Below are 19,196 nucleotides of genomic sequence, written 5' to 3' on the forward strand. Positions count from 1 at the left end.
ATGATATCATCATCTAAAAATAGTTTTTAAACACTTCCTTAAAAGATTAATCTTTATCATTTTTAATTTAAAATTTGTAGTTTATATTATTTTATGTATTACATCGTGATAATACCATGTTTATAGTTTTTAAAGTTCGTACTCTTTAGCTTATTTTAGAATTTTATTTTTAAAAAATACTTAAATTTGAAAAAAAAAATATACTCATTAATTTATATATATATATAATAACTTTTATTTTATAAATAAATTAAATCAAAGTCACAAACACTTTATGTAGGTAGTCTCGTCTCCATCATACCTTAGTTGTACACGGTTCCACCAACTCTAAGCTTAAAGAAAATAATAATAATAATTATTATTATTATTATTTTAAAAATTATAATGATAATAGTAATTCTAATAATTAGTAGTAGTGTAACATACGTTGTTGAACTATTGATTTATATTAAACTTTTAGAAAAAAAAATGATTTTATTTTTTTAAACTCAAGAAAAATTATTGTAATTTCTCAAATAAAAAATTATTTCAAATATAAAAGGCTAAAATATTTTTTTTAAACTATTTGTAGTCTCTCAAGTTATCAGTGATTAAATTTTGTTTTCTAAATTTAAGGAACTAAAATATTTTTTTAATTTACGAGGCCATATTAAATTTACTTCGAAATTGAAAGATTAAAAAGATAATTAATTTTTTAATTAAAACTCAAATTCCACATTTTTAATAAAAGCATGTTCCAAAATTTTATTACATCGATTATAATTTAACATAAAAAAACTATCTACTATTACGTTTTAAAAAAGCAAGTGTTAGAAGTTTCCTTATTTTAATCATTAGTCATGCACCAAACTAATTATATTTTGAAAGCATAACTAAAATTATATGAAAATAAACCGATCAACATACATAGATGTGATGATAAACATTTTTATCTGCACTTCAAGCTAATCTTTTACACTAAGATTATTTTTATTTTAAGTTTAATAAAAAATTATACATACAATAATTAATTAATTATTTAATTAATGGCCAACGTATTTGAATGATATTAACTTGAAAATAAACAAATTAAGTGATTGAAGTCTGAGTTCAGTTCACACCAAACCTATGTAGTACAGACACTCACACGGATATGACACAAACACAGAGATACGTAAAACCTCTAAAATATAGGACACTGGAACACGAATCTATATATTATATAATTATGAATTATATAAATTGACAATAAAGATTTATGTACACAAGTATGTTCCAAATTATTATTTTTTTAGTAGAAAAATGTTTTTCATGACTGGTTCAAAATAATTTGTTTCTTATTTTTATAATTATAATAAAAAATTATACAATAAGTTTGAGTTTTTAAAAAATTAATGTATTTTTTCTTTTTAAGATTGTGTTAGAACCGTACTAGAATTGTCAGAAATTCAACAAATATTTTTTGAATTGTACACTTCACAGATACGTGTTCTACAAGTGTCATACGAGTTTCAGCGTCCAATATGAGTTTCATAACTCCAAACAAACTACATAGTACAAACAAACCTACCTTTTCCATGGTTTTGTCGTTCCTCCATTCTCTGGTTTTTTGTTATTTATTTTGCAATCTTAATTATGTGTTCTATAAAAGGGTGGTGCAAGAATAGCATAGCATGCATTAACGTGTTTGTTTGCAAGCCCTTTCTCTTTCTCCTCACGCTCTCTTCCCACATTCTTCGCTCTCTCTCTTTCATTGCCACCCTCCATTCTGCCACTTCCTTTCTGGGCTCCCTTCATCTTCTCTCTCCACCCTTTTGCTTCTTCTTGTTCAATCTCTCATCTTTCTCTCTCTCTCTGCCGAACACCTCCTTCAGCCTTTCCTCTTCCGTGGTCCCCTGCCAAATATTCAGGTATGCTAATGCTCCTTCACAATAATTAATAACAATAACAATAACAAAAGCATTGATGTTGATGTTGTTGTTTTGTATGGAGTTGGCTAGGATATGTGTGTGTCTTTTTCAATATTCAAACACGGATAATGATGTGACAATGTTTTATGATTCTTATAACTGAATATGTGCCATGTTGGTTGCATTTTTCTGGTTTGATGCCAACCATGTCATTGTTTTGTTTTTTTTTTGGTTTTTGCTACGTTGGAGGTGTGAGTGGGGTTAAGGGAGGAGGAAAATGGCATCAAAGAATGGCCAATTGAGCAACAAGGTCGATAAGGGAATGAGGATTAAGGGAGAATTTGTTTTCTGTTGGTTTATTATAAATTGATATCAACAATGGCAATGTCCATCAACTTCTTTTCTGAAATGTTAGACAAGACAATGTTTGATTTTTTCTGTAGCATTCACTGTTGAAGATTTGATTCTTTCTTCTATAAGTCATTGTTTGGATTCTATAGAAACCTATCTGATGAAGCAACGGATAAATAAGTCTTTTGCGTATCAATTTTTAAACTACGGAATTATTGGATTTTGTTTTTGCTGGATACAAGACATTCAGACAGAAAGTATAATTAAAACTTAAAGGCCAGTAATTTCATCTGGCGATTATTGGAATTTATTTCCTTTTCTTTCTGCTATGAAGATCTTGAAATCCAAATAAAAGTTGTTGGAATGTGTTCCCATTTATGCATCGGTTTTCCTCCCTCTTTTTATAAAGGATCATGATTGCTAAGAGTCCATGAAGCTTTTCAAAAACCTTTGTAGGCGAAAATTTGAAGATCTTAATGTCTGCAACATGTAATAAAATGCTAAGAATAGCTCCAAGCTTTGTGCCTTTCTCCTACCCCTTTTTTTTAAAAACTTGGTTGTACCCTTAAATTTTGTTTATTTGAGTTATATTTACAGCATTTTATTAAATGAGAAAAACCTTACCTTGTACATTAGTTGATTTGGATATTATTGTGAAAGTTTCTCTTGAGGTGAATCAACTTCAGAGGTGAAGATATAGATCATATTTTTTTTTGTTAGTTAGTTCCATGATTAAGACTTAAAACTTGACTCAAAGAAATCCAAATTTGCAGGGAAGATGATGGTCGGAGGTTCGGTTGAGTTGGAGAGCATGTTTTCTTTAAGATCTCCTAAAGCAGATATGGAAAATGACTTGTTTGGTGGTAAACCAGAAAAAACAAGGAGTAGAGACAGTAGTGGCAACTGGTTGGAGAAGAACATATATTCGCCATTGCGGGGGCAACAGAATCAATGGGATCAAGCTGCACTGAGGTTGCAGAAAGTTTACAAAAGTTTTAGGACAAGGAGGCAACTTGCAGATTGTGCAGTTCTTGCAGAGCAGAGATGGTTAGTTTCAACACATGTACCTGGGTAAACACAATTGGAATTTACATGAAACATTGTCCATTTTAATTGTTATTTCTTCTGTCAGTTAATTTTCTACACTCTCAACCAACCAGAAATCAGGGTAGGTATAATTTTGAAGACAATTATTGTAAATGTCAACAAATTTACCATACAATTTGTGTTTGGATGACAGAATAAAAGTAAGTTACATTGTCAATGCATATACTATTTATTCTTCTTTTGTATGAGAGTGTGCACTTTAAGATTTAGGAGTCTTAGAGCAATCTCATAGATTAAGTTGAAAGATAAGGGAATTGAAAAAGCTTTCATAACCATGTGCTTGTGGTCTCTACCAAAGACAAAGATGTCCCTAATATTGTTAATGTTACTGAGTTAAATTCTTATGCATAGGTGGAAGGCTTTGGATTTTGCTGAACTCAAGCGCAGTTCAATATCTTTTTTCGACATTGAGAAACCGGAGACGGCCCTTTCGCGGTGGTCAAGGGCAAGAAAGAGAGCTGCCAAGGTAGGTTCTGACATGAGTTGTATCATAATATGTTGAGTTGTTGATGTTGTAGATTGAAAGACTATTAAGCTGTTTTTGGTCTGTGTTTAATAATAGGTTGGAAAGGGTCTATCTAAGGATATGAGGGCTCGCAAACTTGCTTTGCAGCACTGGCTAGAGGCAGTAAGTCTCATAGCTAAAGTGATATTGTTCAAATTAAACTGCTAATTTCTCTAAACTGGTTATCAACTTGAACAGATTGACCCTCGACATCGCTATGGTCACAATCTTCAATTTTATTATGTCACATGGCTTCGCTGTGATAGCTATGAACCTTTCTTCTATTGGTAAGATTGAAACAAGAATGACAATTCAGTTTCTGTTTAACAAGTAACTTTCAATCAAACTAATGGATAAATCAACCTACAAGTGTAGGCTTGATATTGGGGAAGGCAAGGAAGTACTTTCTGAGAGATGTTCCAGGTTAAAACTTCAGCAGCAGTGCATCAAATATCTGGGTCCAGTGAGTTTATTGTTCTCTTTGATTTCCCTTTTTATTTTCTTTTTCAACCAGATGGATCAATATCATGTTAAAATATGTCAGGAACAGGCCATGATATTTCACTTCAGAGAAAAACTCAAATCTTCTTTAACATGTAAAAGTAACTTTAAAAGTTGTTTCTTTGGTAGGTGGAAAGAGTGGATTATGAAGTAGTTATTGAGGGTGGAAGGCTCTTGTACAAGAAATGTGGGAAATATGTTGACACAAAAGGAAATGCAAAGTGGATTTTTGTACTTAGTACATCCAAGACTCTTTATGTAGGGCAGAAGAACAAGGGCACATTTCAACATTCAAGCTTCCTAGCAGGGGGAGCCACATTGTCTGCTGGTAGACTAGTGGCAGAGGATGGTGTTCTTAAGGTATGAAAAAAACATAAACGCCATATTTTCATAACAGATATTGTATATTGTTTTCCATTTCTTTTTCTTTCTACTGACAATAGACTTTTTCAACTCCAAAGGTAGTTTGGCCTCACAGTGGGCATTATCTCCCAACAGAAGAAAATTTTGAGGAACTCATGTCATTCCTTATGGAGAATAATGTGGATCTTACAGATGTAAAGGTAAAATGACTAAATGGTAACTTTGCTTCAGTCTAAGATATAGCATCTGTCAATCTAAAGCAAATTTCCATTCAGCATTTGCATGACTGAAGAAAATTAAACTCCACATTAACATAACTACATATTCACTATTATTTCATTGGTGTACTTAGAATCATGCATAGATTTTAACTTTAGCCATAACAACATGCATAGAAAATTAGCTAATTGCCATTTTCGTAACATCACTTAATGAAAATTCTTGTGGAATGCTGATTGCCATTTTCTTATATCCAGACAAATCCAGAAGAAGAAGATGGCATGGGCGAACTGAACCAAGATATCTTCCTACACAATCTTGTAGAGGCCATGAAACCTCCAAACACTGAAACAGAAAGTCCCAACTTATTAGCTGAAAAGCTTCCTGACTTGAGAAATGAGGGTTCTAATGCTCATTCAACCTCTCAACCACCCTTGTCAAAATTGTCTGTAAGATTAGGATCAAAAATAGCAAAAATTGAGATACCAAAAAGAGTCACACTGTCTGAAGTTTTTGGAGAGCAAGAAAACGGTCCACGTACCCAATTTTATTCTCCAGTTACATCAGACTGTGGTTATGAGACAGCAGAAGAATCCTTTATAACTGAGGAAGAATTCATGGTTTCCAAATCAAACATGTTTGTTGAAAATCAAGATGAAGAAGATGAAAATACCATTCCAAAGGAGCAAATCTTGAAGAGGATAGATTCACACAAGGGAAGGAATTCATATCAATTGGCTAATCACTTGTCTACTAAATGGACAACAGGTGCAGGCCCTCGAATTGGTTGTATGAGAGACTACCCTCTAGAGCTGCAGAATTTGATTTTGGAGCAGCAACATTTGTCTCCAAGGAAAAGAACAACAGCTCCATCTCCCCGGATTCCATCTTTATCTCGCTTCAGCCATCATGTTGCTTTTCCATCTTCTTTGCCTGCTGCTCCAAGTGCCTTAATCAGCTAGTGTATCAGCTAACAATACATAGGATGAAGTGGCAATTAAAAGATGCCACTTCTGCTGAAAAAATGACACAGGAGTTCTTTTTGCAATGCTTTTTAGTGCCATTCTTCAAACCATATAGTTTTTGTAGGTCATGTGATGGATGAGGAACAAAAGAACTTTGTATGTTCTGGTTCCAAATGAGGAAAGAAACTGATTGGCCTCTTTCATCCAATCTAGATTGAGATAATAGCAACTTGCAAATCATTAATAACATGTATAGTTATGCAGAAAATTTCTCAAATCCCCACCTTTGTGTTATCCTTCAAAGTATCTACTCTATTTATCTTATATATGATAGCATGAAAGGGAATAGACAATATGAAATAGGTAGAGTCAGAATATATTAATTGTCACTGACAACAAAATAACACCCTGATTAGGTTGAGATGTGTACAATATGATGAATGCATTTGGTGTTCGTGATTGAGTTTCTTAAGAAGTGAACAAGTCTAACTCAGCATTACAACACCAACTTGTAAAGTGAGGTTTGCATTCACTTATATACTATAAATTGACATTATCTCTAGTTGCTATAGATCTTCAAGACATTCCTTCACGTCTTAAGAAGTGAATTTTAAGTCTAATTCAACTTACAAAACCAACTTGTAAGGTGAAATTTGTACCCATTTATATATTATGAATTGACTTTATCTCTAGTAGACGTGAGATGTCCTAACATAGTTGAAAGTTGCAACACTTTTTTTCAATTATGTTGTTTGTGGCTGCTATTATAAAGAAGAGTTCCAAACAAAAGAAAAACATTAGTTTCAAGCAACTAGTTCCTCAAAAAATAAAACACAGCCCTGCTTTCAGTTATTATTGTGTAGAAAATGTTGACTAGAAACATAAAAATATTAGGTTACATCTACCTCTAAAATTTTATATGCAGAAAATTTATAATATATAATCTCTAGAACATGTACTTAGTTTTCACTCCTTTATTTTCAAACAAATCCTGCATTATCTTCCATTTCCAGGCATTCATTCTTTAATCACTTTGAAAGTCCTCTTTCTTCCTTACAAATTTGACACATTACTTCTTAAAAGGCTTTTGCAATTATGTAGCCAGTGGAACCACACATGTTCTTGTTAATCTTCCTCTGTTATCTATAATGAAAACAAATTCATTTTTCTGTAAGACTTTCCTTTTTTTCTCAACACCAAAATTGTCTTCCCATTCTCTGTAACTTAAATTAAGATTGATTGATAAGTTGAGAAAAAAATTTCACCTTAAAGTTAATAATTTAAAGATAAAAATCAAAAGTTTTTTGCAAAAATCTAAAAAGAATCTCTCCACACAGCAAAAAGCTTCACAAATTAACGAGTCAAAACTAACTATAAAAATTAACAAATGTCTATTTGCTGTAAATACTATCTTATTAGGATAAAAAATATGTGCTACCTATGATAGAGGAGACAAAGTCATCTGAACCAGCTATGCTTCGTAAGGTAGTTGTTTGTGACAATCAATATTACACTGATTCTTTAGGTTCATTTTTGCTACTAGGTGCACAACACCTCCCTTATAAGGCTTCAGAAACTTAAAAGGGTGTATGTATAATGAAAAAAAGGAGTGTCAGTATAATGTTTTCAAAACAAATGGGAGATTATCAAGTCTATCCAGAAAATTGTTATTGGTTCATTCATTCTCAAGTCATTATCACATAACTCAGAAATGTCAAGTTCTGTAAACTTCAGGTGTGTTTGAATTTCAATGGAACACCTAAACCAACTTCTAATTTCCATTAAACAATGTGTCAACATGTTTGACACTTTTTTTCTAGTTCCAGTTAGAAGCAAAAAATGCACCTCAAACTTCAGTTGACTTAAAAGCTACAATAAGTTGCATTTATTTTCAATTCCAATTAATTTCAACTCTTCATTTTCTTAGCGAAATCCAAAGACACACTTCTTGTTTGAGATGTTTAGTCTTCTAATGAAAAGGAATGGAGGTAAATTTTTAAAGGGTGTAGGAAGAAATGTCCTAAAATTATGCAGCTTGGTCATCAAACCCAATGTCCAAAAGAGAAATCCAAGAATTGAGTGATGCCACATACACACATTTTGTTTTACATCCTTATGCTTGTAAAATAAACTACACTGAACACTGAATATTTTGGCTAAAAATGATTGACAAAGAAATAGCAGAGGTATAAAAACAGTACAAAATATTTTCAGTGTAATATTATGAAATATGTTAATGCCATTACATTACATCAAAGTAAAAGTTAATACTACAAACATTTATATATAAAAAAATACTAAAAAATAGCTAGTTTATTAATTTGATACTTGATACAACAAAAAAGATCTCTCCAACTATGCAGGTGTGCACCTTTTTCCAAGAAGAATACAGCGATGTTTGCTATATGAAAGGAAATATTGCATACTCAGCATAGAACAGATTCCATATGAATCGATAGAATTCTGATATTGCATCCTGCAGCATACATGCAGACATTTTAAAAGCAGCTTAAACGCTAGTGGAAGAGATAAGGAATGAAAAGTGCACCATTTGGGCCAGTCGAGATGGTGTACAGAAAGCTATATACACAAAATATTTTAAAAATTGTTTTGATTTTAGTCCTATAATAAAATCATTTATGTGGGAGTCTGCATATTTTTTTTTAAATAATTTGATCACTGTATTTATCTGTTCATATTGCATTGATAAAGAATCTTGGTCTTTATATGGACCCCAAAAGGACAAAGTGGAATTACCAGAACAAGCAAAACAAGTTCTTCTAAAAGCCAATTGACATTGGTATGCTATCATGATCTAATAACACTAAATTGCACGAAAATTGTATCAATCAACCTATTCTTTAGTGCCACAGTAGGAGTATTTAACCAACAAATAAGTTGTGATATTAACTAATGTGCTAAAAGGAGGTTCATGGTATTGATAAGTAGTTGAAGTGATTCATGTCATCCTAAGTGGCTATGCTACAAGAGAAAAAGAACAGAGGTCCAATATCTGAGCATTAAAAGCAGTTAATAAGTTGCTACATTCTTTTTCTTACAGAAGATACAATATTACCTTGGTATAATTTGCTTGTTCTAGTACCCGTACCTGAAATATGAGCAAACAAGTCACGTCTACCTTACAATTTCACAACCACTTGTGTGCATTATGAAAAAAGAAAGAAACAAAAAAATAGAAAACACCAGACAAATCTCTCCTGCATAAAACTAAGGTTACAATAAGCATATAGTGCATGAGATAGACAAAATCTCAACAACACAAAAGAGAAAATGCTTTGCTTTATAATATCAACAAGCATATATTGTGAATACACTCTAATCAACATAACATGCCCCACAATCTTAAGAATGCTATATACTGAAGAAAAAAAAAAACTAATTTTTATGTTGCCATGGATATCTTAAAGGACTTGCAGGTTCCATCTAATATTAAGTTGAAAACAGGTAAAGCTATACTATTAAATGAGAGACAAAGAAGGTTTCCTTGCATGTGAACAAATTGTTTTTTGGACTTAAAATCAGAAAGCACGCACTTGGCAGTCCACTAATATCACAGACTGCATACTAGCACCAACTTCCAGAGCAAAGGCGGAAAACTTCTGTGAGGCTGAATGATTCAACAACCTTGTGAAGATTATGTTAAGGCTTGACGAAACTCTACTATGTTTAGTTCATTGGTTTTGGAAGTAGAATTATGTGTTGCTAGAGATTATCTTAATAGGGAATATTGTACTTAGAGATATTGAGATATAATAAGCTAATGTAATTATGGTAATTAGGATAACAGTTATTCATCCTATTTATGTCTCTTCATGTGAATAACCATTGGCTGTGTAATTTCACACATGGATTTTTTTTACATGTCTTTGTTCTTTTCCTCTTTCAACAAGTGTAAAGCTTTGTGAAACTGGGTTCTTTAATGTTGGATTATGATGCATTTTGCTAGAATATCATGTGAGAATCTCTATCTACATACTTTCTCAGGAAGAGGCTTGTTTTCTTATCCCCTGCATGTTTCAGCTCATCAGTTTTTATTTGATAGAGCTGATGTTTCTTCCTCTATGTTCTGGTGACTCTCTTCTGTTTTCCTCTCTTTTTTCTATTCATTTATTCCCCCGACTTCCCCTCCCTCAAACTGTTTAAGAAAAAAAAAAAAAACAAACCCTGATAGTCACATTAAAAGTGTCTGATAATGGAGGACCGTTGTAATACTACATTTCATACTGTTAAGAAAAAATTCTAGAGGACAGCTTCCCCATTTCACTAAACAAATGTAACAAAAATAATTAACAAAATACAATTCATAGTGAATTGGATTAAATAAAACATGTATGAAAATCCAATAAACTAGAATGATAACCTTAGTAACAGTCATCAGTCCAATTAACAAACCTGGTAAATCAAGCTTATTGCAAAAGTCATATGAGCTGGTATGAGCAACCAACGCCTGAAATCCTGTCAACGGTTCCATAAAGCATGAGGTTTTGTTTTCATGTATGAAAAAAAAAATTCATGGTAGGCACATGATGCAAGTTGATATTCACCTGAGGCATATAAATTGCTGCCAATACTGAAACAATATAGTTCATCAGCAAAATTCCAGAACCAAGGAAAGCAATGTTCCGAACTCCTAATTTTGTAGCAAAGGTTGATATTTGATACCTGAAGTTAATTGAGACATGCAGCACCAAATTAAAGTGTGACACTTACATTCAAAAATACATATTTATTGAAATAGAGATGAACCGAAAAATCAACAGCTCAGGAAAATAAGATCAATATGAACCTGCAATATGAATGCAACAAGGACCAAGACTTACTTGCGATCTCCTTCAACATCAGGAAGATCTTTTGTTATAGCAATTACCAATGCGAAAAATGTTACAAAGGTTGTGATGAAAACCACAGGAGAGCTGCAGCCAGAGATACACAAGAAATATATAATAAGCTCGCAAAAAGATAAGCTGGACACTTAAAAAAATATTTGATGAAAAGCTAACACCATCACAAGCTTCAATCATTGATGTTAGCGAAGCACAACTTATATTGAAAGTGTGGAGTTTGTCCTTCTAACATTATGACTGTTATAACTCTATCTTAGATATTTTATTCTTTGTTTCAATTATTTTTTTGGTTGAAGCATAACAAATTTATAATTAGTATACTTTTTGAGTGATCCTCTATTTAAACATCAGAAACCATAAGCTCAGTTGTTCAACACTACCAATTACAGATATGAACAACAAATAATAAGCCATAACCCACCTCCATTCAAATGCAAGTCCAAGGGCAGCTCTAGTGGCATAGTAGACACCAAAGTTAAGGAGAAAACCCCGTACCTACATAAGACTCTTCAGTCAATCTTGTTCAAATATATCCCCAAATGCTTAAAAATTCAATTGCCAACTGAATTTATCCCAAAAGAAAAAAAACGAACAAATTGACAAATTGTATATAGTACTGAAAAGTTTGGGACTTGGGAAGATATATCATACCGTAGCAATTATAAGAAATGCAGCAACAGGAAAGCGTTTCATTCTAAGTGGAGGAACGGAATAGATGGTACCCAAGAAAAGGCCAAGTGTGTAAAGAGATAAAATGAAGGGCCCAAAGTTGAACCCCACAATAAACAGGCCAGCTACTGCAAAAAATATAACCAAGAACCATGCAGATTGGACAGAAAGATCTCCAGCAGCTATAGGTAAATAAGGTTTGTTTACCCTGAAAAAGAATATAAAACCAACTTTGAGGATTTATCTAATAGACATGTAACTACAAGTGGAAAAATATTAGAACCAGAACAGAAGAGTCTTAAAATGAAATTCCTGTGCAGTTAATCATGTTCGAGAAGAAAATATTGAAACTTGGAAGAAATGTGAAAGGAGAAGGACAGAGAGTAAAAAGAACAACAAGAAGACAGCAAGTGATAAGACAGTTGTTTATATTTCTGGACCATACTTGTCAATGCTAATGTCATAGATTTGATTGATGCCAACTATATAACCATTTCCACAGATCAGAGCAAAAAGACCAGAGAAAGCTTTGAACAAAAGAGACCACTTGATCAAATTTGTGTGCTCAATCAATGCTCTTGCCACCAAAGCACTGTAAAAACAAAGAGAAAATGAAGCTTAGAGAAAGTATACTTAGCATGAAGCTGCATGAAACAGTTGCTGGCTAGTTATAAAGTTACTCACAATGAGCCTAGTGCTGTACCACGTATAGTATGTGGCCTTAAAAATCTCCAGCAAGCATCTTTCAAATCTAAAATTCTCTCAACTAATGGACGATCAGATCCAGCGGCTCCAACTCCAGTGCAAGCCTGCCAGCATTCTTTTCATTTAAACTGATAAAAAAGACTCAAATCTCATCCAAAACCAAAAAGGTAAAAAATGTCCTTTAAACCAAACTAAAGTCAACTATAACGAAGTTAAAGCGACTAATAAATGGCTGCAATTGCAGCTAAACTGTTCACCCCAAGCCCAAACTTGAATGCTAAACTTCCTTCCAGTCAGTGACTTCACTTAGGAAACTTTACAATCTCTCTAGTACATGTGATTGAAACAAACCTTCCAAACCTACTTATGTTAAATGAATAAAACTAAAAATTATGTGTGTATTAAAAAACAGAAAGGGGGATGGAAAGGTAATTGGGTCAGCATGTTTCTGAACCACCAGTTTCTGAACAATCAGATCACTTTAACCAGTCCTTACACGAAGTCATGAACACCAGAAGAGTGAAACATGCTCAAAAGAAATGGCATTCCAGACGGTCATTATTTACAGATTGAAAAATGGCCCATTATTCAAAACACAGAAGGAACCACAATTTGAAAACCTTCAATCATACCAAAACCATATTCACCATGAACTGTTCAGCAAAAACCATGAAGTTTACTGGTTTTTTGTTCTCAGAAAAACAGAAGCAAATGAATCAAAATTGGAACTTTAAGGAAAGCAAACACACCCTTATGGAAGTGGGTCTCTGGGGTCTCTTGGAAACCGGAATTGAGCAGCATTTGTGTTGGTGATGTTGCAACCCAATTGAGTGGAAGTATGTGGAAAATCCTAGAGTGGCTTTGGTGCACACTATAGCTGATTTCAAAGAGGGAATTGTGGAAGGAAGGCGATGTGCAGTTGGAGAGAGTGAGAGCTCCATTCGAAGCTGAAAAGAATTGTCTGAAAAGTCTTTCCTGAAACACAGTCACAGTTGCATAGGGTGGTTGAAGATCATGGTGAATACCTCAAAAGCACATTAAGAACATGAATTTTGGAAAAACAACATTGTTTTTTTGTGGGGATTGCTTTACATTCATTGGCATTGATTTTGTTGGCAGACCTATCCATCACTCAAACAAGCTATCATTCTTGTACTGTCACCACCACTTACCTTAGATTATGTTTTTCTTCTTCTTTTTTTTCTTAAATAATAACAACAATAATATTATTTAGTTTACTATTTATATAAAAAAATTCAAATATTATGATCAACATTTTTTTTATTATTTTCACTTTGTGTAAAGTTATATTGATGAACACATAAGCTTTTAGAAAAAATAAAACATGAAAAAGCCAACAAAAAATGTAAGATAGAACAATGATTTTTTTTAACATATCAGCATATTATTACATATTTAATGGTCGATAAGCTGCAGAAAATTAAAAAAATAATGATAAATATAAAAACTATGAAAACTAATATTAAAATATCATTAAATTATATTTTTGAGAAAAAAAAATAATTCAAGTTTTAAAAAATATGTTAGATAAAAGAGATAAATGATTATTTAAAAATTAGATAGAGTACAAATATTAATTTATTAAAAGTATGAGAAAACTGTGTATTTATTTCAAAATTATAAGGATGTAAGTTTCATTTAATATTTTCAAATAATAAATAGACACAAATTTTCCTGGCTATTATGATAAAATTTCATAATGTTTTTCTTCAAATATGTTTTTTATTCTTCATAAATTATTCTTTTTTTATTTTTAATAAATATTTTAAAAATTATCTCTACTACATTTTTATTTTATTTTTTTCATCTAAGTTATTTTATTTCATTATTACAATTTAACTGAAAAAATTATCACAATAAAAAAAACAGTTAAAGAAAAATTATTAAGTACAAAAAAAAAAGAATTTCAATAATTTATCAAAAACTAAAAAATTATATTTAAGCTTATGACTTTTATTACCACTGTGGTTCATAATAATAAATCTTCATACATTTATAGTTTTATACATTGCTCTATTAAACTAAATAGATCAACAAATATGTAACATCACGATAAAAATGTAATACAACAAGTAGAACAATTGCAATATTCTAATTTTTGTATCTTAATTATTAATTCAAATTTTATTTAACGTAATTAAGTTGTACAATATTAAAAAATTTCTGATAAATAATTTAAAGTTTTAAAAAAACTTAGATAGATCAATTTAATTTTTTTTTAAAAATAAATGTTTTTACATTAATTTATGAATAATGATAAACATAATATTAAGTCATTCTAGAAAAAAATTATTTTTGGAATATCTATTTTTTATAATAACTAGACATTATTCGAATTGAAAATTTAAGTTTTATGTCAAATTAAATAAAGTAGTTTAGTTCTAATATTTAAATAATTACATCACAGATTATAATTAATTATTTGTACAACCTCTTTTTTTTCATCTCATTAGGTGAGGAATTTTTTTTTTGGTGGCGTCATAAATAAATAAATTTATTACAATGTCATTATTTTTCTCAGTTTACTAACTAATAACTAATGTATAATAAAACTCATCAAGTTGTGTTTTAAAAAATTAAAATTTCAACCGAAGTAAACTCATCAAGAATAAGGCTTTCATTGTGAAAGTTAGCTTCCTGAATAGTATTTTGTTAATTATTTGGCAGTTTCTTCCTGCACATCTACATTTTTCTTCCTGCACCCCCACAATATCATGCAAAGACCATATTGTCCCTATTATTTTTAAAAAACCCCAAAATACACTTAAACTGTAATTAGTTTTTTACATTCTGGATTATGGAATCTGGAAAATTTTCGGATTGACACTTCCGGTAAATTTTCGGATCCACTAATCCGTAATTCAAATTATACATTTCACATTCAAAAATCCATCATTCAAAAAAAGCATTCTGGATTCACCAATCCATAACAGAAATATGCATTCCGAATTAAAAATCCATAATTCAAAAAAAAAACATTCCAGACTCACCAATCCGTAACAGAATTAGACTTCTGGATTCAGCATTTTGGAAATCAACAATTTATGCAAAATTTTCCGGAACACCCCTTCATCTGGAAAACACAATTTAATCAATTCTGGATTCATGAATCCAGAATATATTACCGGATCCCGATATCCCGTAACCCCAAAATCTCCATAACCACCATGCTCCTAAAAAAAACTTTACTCTTACCTCTACAACCCAAACAACACTTCGGTAACATAGCGTACTCCTCCATCTTGCCTCGAACAACTACAAAAACCCTCCACCAGTGATTGATATTCAATGATAAAGATGATCAGTGACAAAGAAAGTCCACTCCTTTTCAAATTAGAGGTTAAGGTTAATCTTGGAATATTTAAAATTGTGGGGATGCAGGAAGAAAACTGTGGGGGTGCAGAAAGAAGAAGCCTAATTGTTTTTGTTACATTTGTTTAGTGAAACGGGGTAGCTGTCCTATAGAATTTTTTCTGACTTTAACTTGGGTATATGTGTTCTTGAACAATATGAAATGTAGTAGGCAATTGCTTCCTGCACCATATCACTGCACCCAATTCCTACGGAAAAGATGAAACTGTCCTTAAAAAAATTTCTGAAATATGTGTTCTGAATTTTTTTTTCCGAAACGAAATTTTATATTATGGATTTTTTTATCCAGAATAAGTTTTTCATTTTTGTTTCTGGATTTTCATTTCTGAAACACAATAATTTCTTTTTTGGATTTTTTTTTCCAGAATGTATTATTTTTCAATTCTGGATTTTTTTTCCAGAATGTATTATTTTTCATCTCCAGATTTTTTTGTCCGAAATAGAATTTTAATTTTTTTTTCGAATTTTTATTTCCGAAACTCAATAACCACTTCCAGATTTATTTTTCCGGGATATATTATTTTTAATTCTGGATTTTTATTTCCAGAATTAAGGGCATTTTTGGAAATTAAAAAAATATGTTGGTTGCAGATGATTAGGTGTAGGAAGCATTTGCCAATGTAGTATTACATCGGTCCTCCATTATCAGACACTTTTTTGTTGTGACTATCAGATTTTTTATTTTTATTTTTATTTTCTTGAAGAGTTTGAGGGAGGGGAAGTTGGGGAAATAAAGAAATAGAAAAAAGAGAGAAAACAGAAGAGATACCAGAACATAGAGGAAGAAATAAAAACAAAACTCATGAGCTGAAACATGCCAGGGGCTAAGAAACACAAGCCTGTTCCTGATAAAGTATGTAGATAGAGAGATTCTCACAAGATATTCTAGCCAAATGCATCATAATCCAACATTAAAGAACCAATTTTCATGTGGCTACTGACTAATTCTACTTCCAAAACCAATTAGCTAAACATAGTAGAGTTCTGTCAAGCCTTAACATAATCTTCACAAGGTTGTTGAATCATTCAGCCTCACAGAAGTTTTCTGCCTTTGCTCTTAAAGTTGGTGTTAGTATGCAGTCTGCAATATTAGTGAATGTTGTTGTTACTTTGTTGGAATTTTCTAACTTAATGTTGTTGTCATTTTGTTATTACTACATTTCATATTGTTCAAGAACACATGTACCCAAGTTCTATCTTAAAATTCCTATTAAAATCACACTCAAATGATAAGCCCCAAAATGGATTCAATTTCGTTTCTACATTTTTCAATATTGCACCAAATACTCTAACAAAATTGATTAACTTAAATCGAAAAGCTCTTTTCACACTTCTCTGTTTGTGTTAATGTTCTCTTCGAATCCAATAAATAATAATAAATATTAATTAATATACTCATCTTTTCTTTAGAGAACTATAAAAATAATAACAAAATAATAAATAAAAAAATGACAACAACATCATTAAGTTAGAAAATTCCAAAAACGTAACAAATTATCACATTCAAGAAAGTAAAACAAATCTCACATACAGAAAGTAAAAAGCATCCACACTAGAATTAGAAAAGGAAGCAAACTTTGGCAATGAAAGCCTTAGTCTTATCACATTATGGCATCTTGCATCTTGTTCTTTTTGCTCTTCATCATTCTTCATCTACTCTTCTTCATCATCTGCATCTTCTATTGTACGATAACGATAACGATTAGTACCAACTTTGTGAGGATAACCATCATCTACTGGATTACCAAGAGGCAGAATGCCTCTAAGAGATGACCAACCATCAATGATGGGCTTCACATCATCCACAAGAGTGTCATCTATGAAATTGATCAGTACATAGTTTTCTCCCTTGAAAAGATAAGCTTCATTCTCCTTATGAGAAGCGAAACATGCATCAATTCCATCTTCAAAGATGGTACCTTTCAAAACAGGAAATCCATTAGTGATGTTACGAATGGGGCCAATAAGTTGCTTAGAATCATAGTCTAAGCAACCATACTTATTGCCCTTGAATAAGTAAACTTCTTTTCCTCTGGATGACCTGAATGCAGAGTCTATGTCATTCTCAAACACCGTGTTTTCTAGGACGGGAAACATTACATCAATTGCACAAAATGATAGTATCTTGTCATTGGCATAGTCAAAGTAGACACAATAACACTCAGAGAAGAGATATGCTTTGTAGCCTTCAGTGTCAAAGGAACATTTTATACCATATGCTGCAAATGACGAATGCTCAAGTGATGGAAAGTCATAACAAATCCAATCCAAATCTCTCAAAATCTTATCATCTGTCTGTGTCGGCTGTCCAGGAGTGTAATACAACCGCATGTACTTCTCTTGTAAGAAGAAATAAACTTCATTTGTACTTGATGAACGAAATGCAGAATCTATGTAAGTTGATACCTCTGGTTCGTCAGATAAATAGTCATAAACGTCAAAAGCAGCATCTGGATTCATTCCCATACCTGCACAATATAATCACCTATTTATACCGTTATGGGGTGGGAAGGTCTTACCCTTGTTTCAAGGAAAAGGGATTGATAAATATGATCTAACAAGTATAACCAAAACAAAAATCATGTACACCAAAATCATCTTAAACCCTAATAACACACTAAAATAAGTCATTGTTCCATGGGTCATATCAAATTTATCATCAAAACCAACCAACTCAACAAGCATATCATACATCACTAGCCAAATGGAAAATATTAGGGTCATAAACAGCAATCCAAATACAGTGTTACGGCAAAAACCTCAAAATAAGAGGTAAATCAAATTCAGTTACACACATGTATAATGCAAACCATGAGCGGATCAAAAGGATCACCAGAAGCAGAATCACAATCATAAAATAAGGAGAAAAAAGATAGAATTCGAGGAAAATGAATATGAAAAAAGCAAAGAAATAATTAGCACCAGAAACATTATCAACCAACCTTCTATAATTCAGATTTCTAATGAACAAAACAAGCCTTGAAATTCAATGCAGAATTAAGAAACATTGTACCTGATATTAAGAAAGGGTAGCAGCCGCAACTCTCTTCAAACTCGCACGGATAGAGAAAACAAACCCTAGTTATTGAAATACGAAGAAACCTTAAGAATCACAAAATACGAACGAAGATTAGAAGAAGAAGAAGAAGAAGATTGTTGTGAGAACGAAGGGGAAGAACTTTTTTAGAACTCTCTCTTCAATGTTATGTAACTAATAACTTACTAAGAAGCTCTGGGAAGAATTTTTTTTGCGCCCAATGTTTTAATTCATTACTTTTTACACCCATTTTTTTTAGTACGTAACTAATAAGTTATGTGTAAAATGATAAAAATGTGTTTTTCTTAATTTTTAAATACCAGTGGTAGTTGTGGGTAGGTTAAAATGTATTTTGAATTTGAATTTTAAAAATACATCAGAATATTTTTCTTGAATATGGATTTTTGGAATATATTTCTGAATTTAATTTTTTATATATATTTTTTTAATTTTTATTTTCCACTATTTTCTTCTAAAATATTTTTCTAGATTTTTTTTTCAGAATTTTATTTAAGGTAAAAAATCTACTTCAAAATTATTATTTAAAATTGATTGGTTTCAAGTGCAACTTGCCTAACAACTAAGGTGGTAAAAACTCAGCACATAATTTTTTCTTTAACTTAATAT

General features: G+C 31.6%; 3 protein-coding genes across 5 annotated transcripts; 1 reads left to right on the forward strand and 2 right to left on the reverse strand.

Annotated features, from left to right (window-relative positions):
• The first annotated feature begins 1,565 nt into the window (after positions 1–1,565).
• LOC137830681 (IQ domain-containing protein IQM6) lies at positions 1,566–6,194 on the forward strand. Of its 3 annotated transcripts, none has more exons than XM_068638146.2 (9): positions 1,566–1,889; positions 3,014–3,311; positions 3,699–3,813; positions 3,910–3,975; positions 4,051–4,139; positions 4,228–4,315; positions 4,483–4,713; positions 4,815–4,916; positions 5,193–6,194. In XM_068638146.2, the coding sequence occupies exons 2-9, from the start codon at positions 3,019–3,021 to the stop codon at positions 5,895–5,897; spliced, it is 1,689 nt and encodes a 562-aa protein (XP_068494247.1). In that variant the 5' UTR covers positions 1,566–1,889; positions 3,014–3,018; the 3' UTR covers positions 5,898–6,194. The 3 variants fall into 3 exon arrangements, with proteins under 3 accessions (XP_068494247.1, XP_068494248.1, XP_090160605.1); XM_068638147.2 differs by having other exon boundaries at positions 3,014–3,287; XM_090304479.1 differs by lacking the exons at positions 4,815–4,916; positions 5,193–6,194 and having other exon boundaries at positions 3,014–3,287; positions 4,483–4,719.
• Positions 6,195–8,087: 1,893 nt separating this feature from the next.
• LOC137830683 (homogentisate solanesyltransferase, chloroplastic) lies at positions 8,088–13,331 on the reverse strand. Its single transcript, XM_068638149.2, has 10 exons — positions 12,889–13,331; positions 12,119–12,243; positions 11,880–12,026; positions 11,417–11,642; positions 11,187–11,260; positions 10,742–10,834; positions 10,466–10,583; positions 10,314–10,376; positions 8,977–9,009; positions 8,088–8,376 (listed from the first exon to the last, which is right to left on the reverse strand). The coding sequence occupies exons 1-10, from the start codon at positions 13,078–13,080 to the stop codon at positions 8,302–8,304; spliced, it is 1,146 nt and encodes a 381-aa protein (XP_068494250.1). The 5' UTR covers positions 13,081–13,331; the 3' UTR covers positions 8,088–8,301.
• Positions 13,332–17,039: 3,708 nt separating this feature from the next.
• On the reverse strand, positions 17,040–18,741 carry LOC137830685 (albumin-2). The gene is made up of 2 exons (XM_068638151.2): positions 18,546–18,741; positions 17,040–18,000 (listed from the first exon to the last, which is right to left on the reverse strand). Exon 2 carries the CDS (start codon positions 17,996–17,998, stop codon positions 17,186–17,188), a length of 813 nt encoding a protein of 270 aa, XP_068494252.1. The 5' UTR covers positions 17,999–18,000; positions 18,546–18,741; the 3' UTR covers positions 17,040–17,185.
• Positions 18,742–19,196: the final 455 nt, after the last annotated feature.

This window comes from Phaseolus vulgaris, chromosome 7 (assembly GCF_051622355.1).
Source record: "Phaseolus vulgaris cultivar YP4 chromosome 7, ASM5162235v1, whole genome shotgun sequence".
In the NCBI taxonomy this organism is placed as follows: Eukaryota; Viridiplantae; Streptophyta; class Magnoliopsida; order Fabales; family Fabaceae; genus Phaseolus; species Phaseolus vulgaris.